The following is a 16,005-nucleotide window of genomic DNA, read 5'->3' on the forward strand; positions in this document are numbered from 1 at the left end:
CTTTTCCTTCCGCCGCCGATGAGATGTCCCCCCGGCTTGAGAGCCTCAAACCAGAGGACCATTCTCAGAATAAGGGAAGCTGTTTAAAACTTTGATGAGGAGGAATTTCTTCACTCTGGGTGATGAATCTTTGGAATTCTCTACCATAGAGGCTTTGGAAGCTCAGTCATTGAGCGCGTTCAAGACAGAAATGAATTGTTATTTGGAGACTCGTGGCGGCACGGTAGCACAGTGGTTAGCATTGTTGCTTCACAGCACCAGGGACCTGGGTTCAATTCCCGGCTTGGGTCACTGTCCGTGCGGAGTCGGCACGTTCTCCCCGTGTCTTTGTGGGTTTCCTCCGGGTGCTTCGGCTTCCTCCCACACTGCAAAGATGTGCAGGTTAGGTGGATTGGCCATGCTAAATGCCCTTAGTGTCCAAAAAGGTTAGGTGGGATTACTGCGTTACGGGGATAGGGTGGAGGTGTGGGCTTAAGTAGGGTGCTCTTTCCAAGGACCAGTGCAAACGCGATGGGCCGAAATGCCTCCTTCTGCACTGTAAGTTCTATGACGTCAAAAGACATGGAGATACCACAAGAAAGTGAGGTTGATGATTAGTCATGATATAATTGAATGGCAGTGCAGGCTCGATGGGCCGAATGACCTACTGTTGTTCCTACATATACCCAACTACCCTCCTACTTTCCTGGGAAAGCAGGAGCCATTTTGTTTATTTTCAGCCCGACCCCTCAGGAATTTCACCCTGTACCTGTCATGTTAGTTACACAATACAATACGTTGTTGAATCAATGGCTCATTGAGGCTGAACAAAATAAGTGGTCCATCGAATAAGTTTAATGCTTCCCATGAACGTTTTTTCTAGTTCGCCGTAACTAGATTCATTACCTTATTGCATTTATAACATCCCATTAGCATTTGAGATTCAATGTACTTTGACTCCACTTCAGGTCATCTCCTCATAGGAAAAGCAATAATCAAACCTACAGCCAAGGAAACTCCAGGAAGCGGGAGAATGATGTCAAGAATGACAGGCACAGAGAAAAGGATGAACGCAAATGCATATCTTCACATTCAAGTAAGGGAGGGTGAGAGAATCATGTGATGCCTTAGAGCATTGGATTAGTACATAACCATGTGGCCTGGTTTTAAATAACATACCAACCGTTGGAATGTAAGGCCCCCTCCTAGTTGTAAGGGTCCCAAATGAACGAGTTTGAGAAATATTTTTCCCCACCAAAATAACCACGGAAAATTGCAACGTTGGTTCTGAGTTGGAAATGGAAATGCTGCAACAAGATATTTGATGGTGCTTTCTTTGAGGTTGAGTTTAAAAGTTAATTACTTGGGTAGATTAGGGGCTGAGTTCCTCTGTGTCTGGCCTTATACCTCTCTTGAGTATACTTGACAGGCATGGAAGTGCTGCACTCCAGCATTTCCCAGTTAGACTTGCCATTGCCTATTGAATGTCGTTGATATTTCGCCTGACTTTGCTGGAAGTGCGAAAAGAAATGGCATGATGCTGTCTGCAGGACATCTGAGATCCAATCCGATAGGAGGATTGTGAAATGACCAGCTCAAGAGAGATAGAATGTGTAAGAATGGTGAATTCAATGTGAAATTAGATACCGAGAGAGAAATAAAGAGAAGGAAATATTGGGTTACAGGAGGAAAAAAATGAGAAAGTGATAAAGGCAGATTGCAATAAAATACAATACAATAAGCATTCAGACATCATGTGGTCATCATGTGAATCCAGACAGAGTTGGCCTACAGCAACTATCTCACTATGCGCAAACTGCCAAAGTTGCTTTTTCCAGGATCAGGATACCCCTTCCATGGTGGAAGAGGACCCGAAGATGACAATGAAATATGAAAGCCAATAAACAAAAATTGAAATTTCATCCTACAGGCAGGGCTCCAGAACTCAGCAAGACCCCAGGTGATGCCAAATAAATGTGGGGATACTGCAGGAGATGGAGCTAAATCCAGAATATTTGGCTCATCTGATTTGATATACTTGCATAGCCATTTTGATAGTGAACAACTGCAAATAAAGGACATTTGCAAGTCTCTCGGATATCACTATTTTACAGGTCCACTATAATTCCTTCCAGTCTTTGATTTTCTTTTTTAACTGCAGATCTCAGTTTTACTAACAAAATTCTGCCTATTATTCGCTGTCTGGCAAATGCTGAAATAAAATGAAGACATGTTGTCACAATGTATACATATCAAATACACAGCAGTGGGTCAGTTTCATCTCTCTTTAGGAACCCAAAGTTCAGAGAGGAGGAGGACGGGGAAAGAAAGGAGCCGCAGCTCGGAGAGGCGGAGGAGGAGCCGCAGCTCGGAGAGGCGGAGGAGGAGCCGCAGCTCGGAGAGGCGGAGGAGGAGCCGCAGCTCGGAGAGGCGGAGGAGGAGCCCCAGCTCGGAGAGGCGGAGGAGGAGCCCCAGCTCGGAGAGGCGGAGGAGGAGCCCCAGCTCAGAGAGGCGGAGGAGGAGCCGCAGCTCGGAGAGGCGGAGGAAGAGCCGCAGCTCGGAGAGGTGGAGGAGGAGGAGTAGAGAAAGGAGCCTGAGCGTAGAGAGATGGAATAGTAAAGAGAGGAGGAGGGTAGGTTCTTTGTTAGTGTGATTAATTATTGCAAATAAACTCAAAAGGATTACAGATGGAATGTAATATAATTTGATTTATCCACATAATACTACTGTCATTACAATTCTTGCAGACTGAAGCATGGGGTGCTCACATTAGGCTAATCCGAGAGGTTTTAATAATCTCAAAGTCCTGATGTGTGTATTGCTTCTATTCAAAGTAATTCATTTGCAATCAAACAAAAGGGCATACGGTGGTACAGTGGTTAGCACTGGATTCAGTTACAATCTTGAGTGACTGGAGTTTGCATGTTCTCCCCTGTTTTCGTGGGTTTCCTCTGGGTGCTCCGGTTTCCTCCCACAGTCCCAAAATGTGCAAGTTAGATAGAGTTATGTAGATCGGATGGGGAGTGGGCTTGGTAGGGTGCTCTTTTGGAGGGTAGGTGCACTTTTGCATTTCTGTATAATATTATTTGGCATCCAATTAAGGTAATTAAATTAAATTTTTAAACCCAATCCAAAAAAGAAATTGCATCTAATGGAATCAGTAACATTGAATGTGGGTTGACCTTGAATGGGCAAGATGGGGATATTTTCTTTTCATTGCGGGGAAAGTCTTGCAAAGGCTTTTGGGAACTACTTGAAAAGTGGACCAACTTACGATAAACCCTACAAAAATTATTGATGAATTTTAATTCTGCTTCTGCTTTTTGAATTGTAAACATTTGCATTGGCTTAGCACTCGGACCAATTCACGAATTGGTCCTTTCTTTAAAAACCAGGGTGTGAAGCTGTTGTATACCCACTTTAAAATGCTTTCTAAATGTGTTTTTTTCCTGACTTTACTGTTTAAAATGTCTTGTTGCTCAAACTGAAACTGCTCACGGGTTCGACACGTAATAATTATCATCTTCTGCCCGTAGGTTCACAGAGCAACCAGTGAGATCTGACCCCCCAAACCCTACCCCAACCTCATCCCATACAGGGCATTAGCTTCACGTTTTGTTCATCCTGATTTCTTGGTCCATCTTCCTCCTAAAAGACTCATTTTCAAATTGCTTTTTTTGAACTTCGTGTTTGGTAAATTTCACACTGTCAATTGGTAGATAGTACTGGGGAATCTTTTTTAAAAACAAAAGACCTGCATTTAAGTAGCGCCTTTCATGTCCACTGAATGTGCTAAAGTACTTCAGAACCAATTAAATACTTCTGTAATGTAGGAAACAAGGCAGCTAATTTGTGCACAACAAACACCCATGAGCATTAATGTAATAATGACCAGATAATCTTTTTTTACGTTGATTGAGGGATAAATATTGTCTTGAACACAGGAAGTACCCCATCCTCCTCTTCTATTGTGACATGGAATCTTTTATATCCACCTGAGAGGGCAGACAGTCTAGTTTTATAACATCACATCCAAAAGGCATTATTCTCTTGTCTTCAGACAGTGATTGAAGACGGTGAAAGGTTCTTGAGCTTCTGGTATTTCCTTGAACGTTCACTTCTGAAGCTAGACAGTGAATATTCACTGGGTATTCAACCATGGAGGGAACATCACAATGTTTGCCTGATTTACACTGGACACTGCATAGGCTACAGGTCTCAGCAATATTGCAGGCGTACTGCAGAATTAGCTATGTCTCTAGCCAAATCACGGATATCTACTCAACAATGTATAAAGTTGCCTGGCTATGTCCTTGCCATCAAAAAGCAGGACAATTCAAACCAGCTGAGTTGCTTTCCTTCAGCCATAAAGTGATGGAAGAAGTTGCCGACAGTGATAGCAAATGGCATTGTTTCACCAATAGCTGTTCACTGATGCTCAGTTTTGTTTTCCCCAGGGTCACTGGCTGTGAGACTCCATTGCAAATTAGCTACTGCATTTTCTACATTGCAATAGTGACTACACTTCAAAAGTGCTTAATTAGCTGTAAAGTGCTTTAGGGCATGATGAGATGATAAATGTGCTACGGAAGTATTTGTTTTTTGTTCATGGTAATTATTTTATGTGAATTTTATATGAAGGATGGTGCCATACCCAGTGGTACATTTGTAATGTCGTCTCCTTTGTAAGTTTACAGATTTGTAATGATATTCCATGCCTATAAGAATTTGTTTTTCTTGTAGGCTATGTTTCAATGATCCCTTGTTATATGGTTTTATTTAGAGTTTTAGCTAATCAGCTCGAGGTGAGAGGGTAGGAAAGATCCATCATAATCAGAATGAATGGCCTAACCACCTTCTGTGACTTTAAAGTTTCATTGGCAACTAGTTTGGCACACAAATTCAGGCTTCAGGTTTTGAAAATTACCATCAGTGTTCAATTATTTTCTTGCCTCGGAAAAGCAGACTACAAGATCCAGGAGTCAACACACAAGATCTCCCAGCAGAAATCGATCAAGAGATGTATCCACCGAGAAAACCCGTGAGTTGAAAGAACAACTATGGCAACTAGATCCCAAGGAAGCGTTATGGGCCGCTGAAAGATGCAGGTTAGTGCACTGAAGATCCATATTGCTTTTGAAACTTATCAGGACAGCGTAGTTTTGCACCAAAGATTTCTACAGAGAACAAAAAACTGACAATGTTGGAGATGTGAAACACTGAGCAAGTCAGACAGATACCGAGACTTAACGTTTCCATTGTATTGTTTTGTTGTGTAAAATATCTTCCGCGGACACTTAAAATCAAGGAGGTTACTCACTTTTTTTAACTTTGGGGGCAGGGTTGGATGTCTTTTATCTTCTTGGCTATTTCATTTTGCTGCTTCTCTCCTTTCCTGACATCTCCTAATTGTTTTGGTTCCTTGTTATGACCTAAATCATGGGGAACCTGTTACCTCACCAAAGTGGCTGCCATGATTTGAGCCTATTGTACAACAGAGTATACAACATCTAACATTGTGCCTTGCCTGCGTCTGCTCTATTTGTAGTATGATGTGGAGGTGCTGGCATTGGACTGGGGTGAGCACAGTAAGAAGTCTTACAACACCAGGTTAAAGTTCAACAGGTTTGTTACAAATTACTAGCTTTCAGAGCACTGTTTCTTCCTCAAGTGAATGAAGAGGTATGTTCCAGAAACATATATACAGACAAAGTCAAAGATGCAAGACAATGCTTTGAATGCGAGCATTTGCAGGTAATTAAGTCTTTACAGATCCAGAGATAAGGGTAACCCCAGGTAAAAGAGGTGTGAAGTGTCTCAAGTCAGGACAGTTGGTGAGATTTTGCAAGCCCAGGCCAGATGGTGGGGGATGAATATAATGCGATATGAATCCAAGGTCCCGGTTGAGGCCGTACTCATGTGTGCGGAACTTGGCTATAAGTTTCTGCTCGGCGATTTTGCGTTGTCACGCGTCCTGAAGGCCGCATTGGAGAACGCTTCCCCGGGGATCAGAGGCTGAATGCCCTTGACTGCTGAAGTGTTCCCCGACTGGAAGGGAACATTCCTGCCTGGCGATTGTCACGCGATGTCCGTTCATCCGTTGTCGCACTGTCTGCATGGTTTTGCCAATGTACCACGCTTCGGGACATCCTTTCCTGCAGCGTATGAGGTAGACAACGTTGGGCCGAGTCGCACGAGTATGTACCGCGTACCTGAGGGTGGTGTTCTCATGTGTAATGGTGTTACCCATGTCGATGATCTGGCACGTCTTGCAGAGATTGCCGTGGCAGGGTTGTGTGGTGTCGTGGTCGCTGTTCTAAAGGCTGGGTAGTTTGCTGCTAACAATGGTTTGTTTGAGGTTGTGCGGTTATTTGAAGGCAAGTAGTGGGGGGTGTGGGGATGACCTTGGCAAGATGTTCATCTTCATTGATGACGTGTTGAAGGCTACGAAGAAGATGTCATAGTTTCTCAGCTCCGGGGAAGTACTGGACGACGAAGGGTACTCTGTCGGTTGTGTCCCGTGTTTGTCTTCTGAGGCGGTCGGTGCGGTTTTTTGCGCGTTGGAACTGTCGATCGATGAGTGGAGCGCCATATCCCGTTCGTACGAGGGCATCTTTCAGCGTCTGTAGATGTCTTGCGCTCCTCCTCGTCTGAGCAGATCCTGTGTATACAGAGGGCTTGGCCATAGGGGATGGCTTCTTTAATGTGTATAGGGTGGAAGCTGGAGAAGTGGGAGCATCGTGAGGTTGTCTGTGGGCTTGCGGTAAAGCGAAGTGCTAAGGTGACCGTCCTTGATGGAGATGAGTTTGTCCAAGAATGCAACCGATTTTGGAGAGTAGTCCATGGTGAGTCTGATGGTGGGATGGAACTTATTGATGTCATCGTGTAGTCGTTTCAGTGATTCTTCGCCGTGGGTCCAAAGGAAAAAAATGTCATTAATGTATCTGGTGTATAACGTCGGTTGAAGGTCCTGTGCGGTGAGGAGGTCTTGTTCAAACTTGTGCATGAAGATATTGGCATATTGATGTGCGAATTTCATCCCCAGTGCGTCTGGATGAAGAACTTGTTGTCGATGATGAAGACGTTGTGATCCAGAATGAAGCGGATGAGTTGCAGAATTGCATCTGGAGATTGGGAGTTGTCGGTGTTGAGTGCTGATGCTGTTTTCGCAATGCCGTCGTCATGGGGGATGCTGGTGTAGAGTGCCGAGGTGTCCATTGTGACGAGGAATGTTCCTGGTTGAACTGGTCCATGGGTGCTGAGTTTCTGTAGGAAGTCCGTCGTGTCGCGACAGAAGCTGGGCGTTCCTTGTACGATGGGTTTCAAGATGCCCTCAATGTAGCCAGAGAGGTTCTCACACAGGGTCCCGTTGCCTGATACGATAGACCGGCCTGGTGTGTTGGCCTTGTGTATTTTCGGGAGGCAGTAGAGATCTCTAACGCGGGGAGTACGTGGGATGACAGCACGTAGGATGCTGAGAAGGTCTGGATCCAAGGTCTTGATCAGTCTGTTGAGTTGGTGAGTGTGTTCTTTGGTCGGATCTGCGGGTAACCGTCTGTAGTGTTTCTGATTGTTGAGTTGGATCTGTAAAGACTTAATTACCTGCAAATGCTCGCATTCAAAGCATTGTCTGGCATCTTTGACTTTGTCTATATATATATATGTTTCTAGAACATACCTCTTCATTCACCTGAGGAAGGAGCAGTGATCCGAAAGCTAGTGATTTGAAACAAACCTGTTGGACGTTAACCTGGTGTTGTAATGCAGCACGGTGGCCTAGTGGTTAGCACAACCGCCTCACAGCGCTGAGGTCCCAGGTTCGATCCCGGCTCTGGGTCACTGTCCGTGTGGAGTTTGCACATTCTCCCCGTGTCTGCGTGGGTTTCGCCCCCACAACCCAAAAATGTGCAGAGTAGGTGGATTGGCCATGCTAAATTGCCCCTTAATTGGAAAAAATAATTGGGTAATCTAAATTTATAAAAGAAAAAAAAACCTGGTGTTGTAAGACTTCTTGCTATTTGCAGTAACGATTGGTGTATGGTGATCAGAGAAGTTATTGTGCCTGATTTCTCTTTTCAATTCAACTGCCTGAGATTGTTAACGCTGCACAGACCAGATATCAAAATTTTCCAGTCGTGTGGCACAGAGCAGCAGATAATGTTCTTTGAAGCGAAAGTACTTTTTTTTGCTATTTGTCCCACCACCCACAATAACATATGTTTAAACCACCAGAGCCACTGGTTGACGATGACCAACTGATATTTTGAGATCAAATTCTGTATTGCATCCAATTTTCTCATGAAGATTGTCAATCGCTAGCCTTGAACGTTGTATAGTTATTGCAGTTTTAAGTGTCTTATTTTTAGGGTTTGTTGATGTTGATCCTTCAACTAATTTTAGTTTACACTCCCGGTGGGAGGGATGCCGGAGGTGATGGAGCTGTTAGCTGAGTTTGGAACTTTTCAGGTTATAAACTAAATTTAGGCAAGAGTGAGGTGTTTGTGGTGCACCCTGGAGACTAGGAGGAAGGAATTGGTAGGCTCCCGCTTAGGCGGGCAGGGGAGAGTTTTAGGTACCTGGGGGTGCAGGTGGCTAGGGACTGGGGGACTCTTCACAAACATAATTTCACTAGACTTGTAGATCAAATGGAGGAGGAGTTCAAGAGGTGGGACATGCTGGAGCATGGGAGGGATAGAGGCGGGCTGGCGCTGCCCAACCTTTTGGGGTACTATTGGGCGGCCAATGTGTCAATGGTGCGTAAATGGGTGATGGAGGGGGGAGGGGCAGCGTGGAAAAGAATGGAGATGGCGTCATGTAGAGGTACGAGCCTGGGTGCCATGGTAACGGCGCCGTTGCCGCTCTCCCCTAAGAGGTTTACCACAAGCCCGGTGGTGGCGGCGACCCCAAGAATCTGGTGACAGTGGAGACGGCATAGGGGGGAAACAGGGGGCTCGATGGAGGCTCCACTGGGTGGCAATCATCGGTTCATCCCGGCGAACAAGGATGGGGGATTTAGGGGGTGGCAAAGAGTGGGCATCAGTAAATTGAGGGACCTGTTTATTGGCGGGAGGTTTGCGGGCCTGGGGGAACTGGAAGATAAATTTGGGCTTCCCCAAGGGAACATGTTCAGATACTTGCAGGTAAAGGCGTTTGCTAGGCGACAGGTAGAGGGATTCCCTTTGCTGCCCTCGCGGGGGACGATGGACAGAATGCTTTCGGGGGTGTGGGTCGGAGAGGGGAAGGTGTCTGACATCTATAAGGTAATGCAGGAGGTGGAGGAGTCGTCAGTGGAGGAGCTGAAGGCTAAATGGGAGGGGGAAATTGGGGTGCAGATAGAGGACGGGACTTGGGCGGATGCCCTGGAGAGAGTCAACTCTTCCTCTTCATGCGCGAGGCTTAGCCTCATCCAATTTAAGGTGCTGCACCGGGCCCACATGTCCGGGACTAGGATGAGTAGGTTCTTTGGGGGTGAGGACAGGTGCACCCAGGTGTTCGGGGAGTCCAGCGACTCATGCCCATATGTTCTGGGCATGTCCGGCACTGGAAGAATTCTGGAAGGGGGTGGCGGAGACGGTGTCGAGGGTGGTTGGATCCAGGGTCAAACCAGGGTGGGGACTCGCGATTTTTGGAGTTTCGGTGGAGCCGGGATTGCAGGAGGCGAAAGAGGCTAGTAGCCCGGCGGAGGACCTCGCTACAGTGGAAGGATGCGAGGCCCCCAAGTGTGGAGACCTGGGTCAATGAAATGGCGGGATTTATAAAGTTGGAAAGGGTTAAATTTGCTCTGAGAGGATCAGTGGGGGGGGGTTCCTAACTATGGTTCCTATATTTTTTTCTCGCTACGGTTATGTAACTTAACACTGGGTTAACTTAAGTTGTTGTTAATATGTTGGGTTGTTCATTGAGGAGGGGCGAAGGTTTATGATTGTTGTTATTACTGTTATCGTTGGTATTTTAGTATGGTTTGATGTTGTGTAAATTCAAAATTTTTCAATAAAAATTATTTTTTTTCAAAAAATTTTAGTTTACACTGAAACCGTGAATGTGACTTGTGGTTGTGGAAACCTTGCATCTCGATATCTAGTCCTGAAGTATTGAATTTGTGTTTTCTACTAGAGAACGTGAGATATGGGAAGAAGAAGCCAGAGAATTACTGGAAAGGGATCTGGAGCGATTGCAGTTTGAGAGGATGTGTCTCGAAAGAGGGAGATTGGACGAATCAGTTCCGCAAAGGCAGAGATTATTATTAGAGGAGGTAAGAAGAAGGAACTGCAGATGGAAATCTGAAAATGTCCTTTTAATGTAATTCTGTTGTTAATCTGTCTTTTCTGGATCTGCTAACTTCTCAGTCCTTTTCCTTTAAGTCTTCATTTCTGCACGTGGACTGTGGTCTATGGCTACTGAGAAGATGTTGGTGCCAGACATGTTGTGGTGTCCCAATTCCACTTTTAATATGTTTTATCGTAATTGGCTGAGAGATTGGATAATTAACTCATCTGAATTGTGGTTTTTGGTGCTTTCTAGAGTTCGCACAAACTCTGAAAATTTAATTTACTACTGTCAGAGCAAAATGAGGTCACACACCATTAATTTGTCTTCCGCTTGTTTAAAAAACTAGACCTTCAAACTAGTTTTCTTTCAAGGGATGAATTTCCTAGTGTCAAATTAGCTAACTTAATCTTCAACTCAGTGATACAGTTGCAACCTCTTGAGTGAAAAGGTGCAGGTTCAAATGGTGATCCAGATAGTGCTATCGAGTGGTGATCTGGCTGTCAATTCTGGAGTGACAATCAGAATCTGGCTCATGAAACGATCCCACTCTATTGCCCAGAATATTGCCGAGCATGGAAACCGCATTCCTGTCACAGATTATTAATCAAACTTGTGAAGGAAATCTGACATACTTTGTACTAACCTGCAAAGGAAGAGTTTGAAGATGTGAACATGGAAACCACCGGGATACCAATAGGAACACCATAATTGTTCTCCTCTGGGAAGAAGGTAAAACAGAGCATGTTCTTCATAACTACAGATATGAGGTTTGTGAGGACTGGTCAGACTTAGCATTCCTCACCCTTGCTGCTAGGTTTCTACGTAAAGAGTGGTCACTTGAGCAAAGTACTAGAAGATGACATGACTTTGGATGTATACTGTAACACAAGAGAAATAATAATGACAAGTCCAGCAACTGCTTAATTGTTTGAAGTTACTCTCACTACAAAATTAGCATACAAAGGTTACCCCTATGTAAGAATTTAATTAATGCTGTTTGGCAGTCCAGATAGTAGTTTGGACAATGGATGGGAGGAAGTGACCTAGTGGCATGCTTGTAATCCAAAGACCCAGGGTAATGTTCAGGGGACCCAGATTTGAATCCCAGGTGGCGAATTAAATAAAAATCTAGAATTAAGTTGACCATGAAACCTTTACCAGTTGTGATTAAAAACCCATCTGATTGGCTAATGTCCTTCAGAGAAGAAAATCTGTCGTCCTTATCTGGTCTGACCTACAGGTGATTCCAGACCTACAGCAATATTGTTAACTCTTAAATGCCCTCCGAAATGGCCGAGCATGACTCTCAGTTGAATCAAAATGTTAAAAGGAATGCACCTGGATAGACTATTCGGCATCAACCTAGGCACCGGAAAAGACAGTGGCAAAGTGAGCTCTGTCGACCTTGCAAAGTCCAAAATTGGGAGAACTGTCTAAAAGACTAGCCAAGCAAGCCTGACATAGTCATACTCACGGAATCATTCCTTCCAGATAATGTCCCAGACACCACCGTCACCATCCCTGCATAAGTCCTCTCCCACCAGCAGGACAGACCCAGCAAAAGTGGCAGCACTGTGATATATGGTCGGGTTTGAGTTGCCCTGGGAATTCTAAACATCAACTCCGGATCCCATGAAATCTGATGACATCCGGTTAAATATCACGGAATCACACAGTGCAGAAGAGGCCGTTCAGTCCATCGAGTCTGCACCAACACATGAAAAACACCTGACCTGCTTAACTAATCCGACTTGCAAGCACTTGGCCTTGAATATTCTGACGTGCCAAGTACTCATTCAGGTACTTTTTAAAGAATGAAGAATGTGAGGCAACTCGCCTCTACCACCCTCCCAGGCAGTGCATTCCAGACCTTCTGGGTAAAATGATTTTTCCTCAAATCTCTCTCAAACCTCCTGCCCCTCATCTTGAACTTGTGTCCCCTCGTGACTGAGCCTTCAACTAAGGGGAACACCTGCTCCCTATCCACCCTGTCCATGCCTCTCATAATCTTATACACCTCAATCAGGTTTCCCCTCAGTCTTTTCTGCTCCAATGAAAACAGCCCAAGCCTATCCAACCTCATAACTTAAATATTCCATCCCAGGCAACATTCTGGGGAATCATCTCTACACCCCCTCCAGTGCAATTACATTCTTCCTATAATGTGGCCACCAGAATTGCACAAAGTACTCCAGCTGTGGCCTCACCAAAGTTCTATACAACTCCAACATGACCTCCCTGCTCTTGTAATCTGTTGATTACCATGCACTCCCACCACCTCCACCTCCCTGAGCTCAATGTGGAACAACATTTGGAGGAAACATTCAGGTGGCATGGGAGCAGAATGTACTCTGGATGGGGGGAGGGCTTCAGTGTCCATCACCAAGAGTGGATTGGTAGCACCACTACAGACCAAGCTGGCCGAGTCCTAAAAGACATTCTGTGACAGGTGATAAAGGAACGAATTAGAGGAAAAATACTTGACATCCTGGCAGCCGCAGATGCATCTGCCCAGGACTATATTGATAGGAGTCACCATCGCAGTCGTTGTGAATACCAAATCCCGTCTTGACATTGTAAATACCCTCTATTGTGTTGTGTGGCACTACCGCTGTGCCCAGGAGGAGAGATTCAGAACAGATCTAGCAACTCAAGAAATGAAAAATGAAATGAAAATCGCTTATTGTCACGAGTAGGCTTCAATTAAGTTACTGTGAAAAGCCCCTAGTAGCCACATTCCGGCGCCTGTTCGGGGAGGCTGTTACGGGAATCGAACCGTGCTGCTGGCCTGCCTTGGTCTGCTTTCAAAGCCAGCGGTTTAGCCCAGTGTGCTAAACAGCCCCTATAGACTGGGCAACCATGATGCATTGTGGGTCAGCAGTAGCATATCCCTGCTCTACCATTGCCATCAAGCCAGGGGATCAACCCTGGTTCCATGAAAGGTGCAGGAGGGGATGCCAGGAACAGACTACTTGGATGCTAATCAGCATAAGCAGCAAGTGATAGACAGAGCTAAGCGATTCCACAGCCATGGAATCCGTTCTAAGCTCTTCATTCCTGCCATATCTAGACTGAATGGGGGTGGACAATGTAACAACTCACATTTGTGGAGGCGGCTCCACAAATATCCCCAACCTCAATAATGGGGGAGCCCAGCACATCTGTGCAAAGATATGGCTCAAACATTTACAACAATCTTAAGCCAAAAGTGCAGCGTGGATACAGTGATCATCAGTATCACATGCCAGTCTTCAGCCAATTCCATTCACTCCACATGGCATCAAGAAAAGACTGAAGGCACTGGACACTGTAACAGCTATGGACCCTGACAATATGGTGGCAAGAAAGACTTGTGCTCCAGAACTTGCCGCATCTCTAGCCAAGTACAGTTCCAGTACTTATAACACTGGCATCTACCTGGCAAAGTGGAAAATTGTCCAGCTATATCCTGTACATACGAAACAGGACAAATCCAACGCGGTCAATTCCCGCCCCATTGGTCTAAGCTCGATCATCAGTAAAGTGGTGGCTGGATCACCAACAGTGTAATCAAGTGGCACTTAATCAGCAATAATCTTCTCACTGATGCTCAGTTTGGGTTCCACTAGGTCACTTGGCTCCTGACCTCATTGGATCAGACATGAAAAGAGCTGAACTCCAGATGTGAGTTCAGGTGTGACTGCCCTTGATATCAGGCAGCATTTGACCACATGTGGCATCAAGGAGCCATAGCAAAACTGGAGTCAATGGGAATCGGGGGAAACTCCACCAGTTAGAGTCATGCCTAACACAAAGGAAAGATGGCTATGGTTGTTGGAGGTCAATCATCAGAACACCATTCGCAACTCCTCAGATCCTGAAGGAGTCCGTATCCAAATGGAGCAAAACCTGGGTAATATCCAGGCTTTGGCTGACAAGTGGCAAATAACATGCGTGCCACACAAGTGCCAGGCAATGACCATCTTCAATAAGAGAGAATCTATTATTGCTGAATACCCTACTATTAACATCTGGGGGAGTTACCATTGACCAGAAACTGAACTGGACTAGCCATATAAGTACTGTGCTGCAAAAGCTGGTCAAAGGCTAGGGATCCTGAGGCTGTTAACTCACCTCCTGACACCCCAAAGCCTGTCCACCATCTACAAGGCACGAGTCAGGAGTGTGATGGAATACTCCCCATTTGCCTGGATGAGAACAGCTCCAACAGCACTCAAGAAACTTGACACCATTGTTATGGGCCAGGGTTTAGAGAACCCCAAAGTGTATCATGGCGTTCCCCTGACCCACAACTTTTAATAGTTTGTGGTATGGGGAGCGCACACGGCCGGCCCACTCTACAGATGTGGAACAGCAGAAATGGAAAAGTATTTTTTAAAGCAAAACAATGTTTATTCTAGGAACTCAAGTTAACTTCAAATACAACCCCCAAAGAATACAACACTAAGTAATCCTTAAGCTTTCCTTTTAACATCCATAAGACATAAAACACCTTTTATCAGAAGCACATCAGGTTAAAGTCACTACTGTTATTAGTTTTAAATCACCAGGATCGATTTACAGATTACAGAGAGAGACTCCAATAGACCTTCTGGCTGTGACTGAAACTAAAATACACCCTGCAGCAAACAACCTAAAACGAAAATAAAAAGCTGACAGACAGCCCAGCTCCACCCACACTCTGACATCACTAATAAACACCCATTTCTTAATGGTATTCTCACATGATACCTCCCCGCAAGAAAAAAAAATAAACCATCAACTTCAAGATGGTTTCATTTTTCACCTTTTCACCATTCGTTAAGAAATGCACACAGTAAATATACTTTTTTGTTTCAAAAAACAAAGCACGCAAACAGATATAATAATATAGTCCATTTTTTTCGTTCTTCTGTCTCCAACTGAAATCCGTCTCGATTGACAGTCTCTTTGAACAAGAAGGTCCTTGCACGATCCATCCATTTCTCTATGCCTCAGCATGTCTCTTTAAAGTCAGATACTTTAGTTCAATCTGATCACAGAGTCCCTTGTAATTCTCCACCAACACAGGAGCATTGGTTATCACAGCTTTCAGGCAGTCAAATGCCTGTTGAAACTCCGCTGTCCATTGAAATTTTCGACGTTTCTTTAGCAAGTCCATCAGTGGAGCAATCACGCTACAAAACGTTTGCACAAATGTTCGATCAAATCCACTCATGACAAGAAATCACATTATTTCCCTTTCTCTTGAGGGTATTGAAAACTCCTCAATAACTGTTGGTTTCACATCCCGTGTGACCATTCGACCCTGTCCGATTGTATTACCAAGTAAAGTGACTTGGGCTTTGCCAAATTCACTTTTGGCTAGGTTTATCACCAGACCCTCCTCCTGAAGTCGATCAAATAACTCCATCAGATGTTTCAAATGTTCTGTTCATGTCTGGCTGAAAATTACCAGATGGTCGGTGTATTAAGCATAATTGGGTAATCCTGGAACGACATTGTTAGTTAACCATTGAAATGTGACTGGGACGTTTTTCATGCCAAATGGCATAACTTTGAATTGGCATATAACTTCTGGAGTCGCAAAAGCTGAAATATCCTTCGCCCTTTCGGATAAAGGTATCTGCCAGTAACCTTTTAAGTAAATCCAGTTTAGTAATAAAAGCCGATTCTCCTACTTTCTCAATGCAATCCTCCAAACGTGGGATAGGATAAGAGTCCGTTCTTGTAACTGCATTAACCATTCTATAGTCCACAGACAGCCGTTGGGTACCG

At 44.8% G+C, this 16,005-nt stretch overlaps 1 protein-coding gene across 1 annotated transcript in view; it reads left to right on the top strand.

Annotated features, from left to right (window-relative positions):
• Positions 1-16,005, top strand: part of LOC119953006 (scaffold attachment factor B1-like) — a 77,062-nt gene that overhangs the window by 37,603 nt on the left and 23,454 nt on the right. The window contains exons 7-10 of the mRNA XM_038776762.1: positions 948-1,075; positions 2,271-2,611; positions 4,945-5,087; positions 10,093-10,231. Of these exons, the coding sequence (XP_038632690.1) occupies positions 948-1,075; positions 2,271-2,611; positions 4,945-5,087; positions 10,093-10,231 (751 nt within the window). The remainder of the gene's footprint in view (positions 1-947; positions 1,076-2,270; positions 2,612-4,944; positions 5,088-10,092; positions 10,232-16,005) is intronic.

This window comes from Scyliorhinus canicula, chromosome 18, assembly GCF_902713615.1.
Source record: "Scyliorhinus canicula chromosome 18, sScyCan1.1, whole genome shotgun sequence".
Taxonomy (NCBI): domain Eukaryota; kingdom Metazoa; phylum Chordata; class Chondrichthyes; order Carcharhiniformes; family Scyliorhinidae; genus Scyliorhinus; species Scyliorhinus canicula.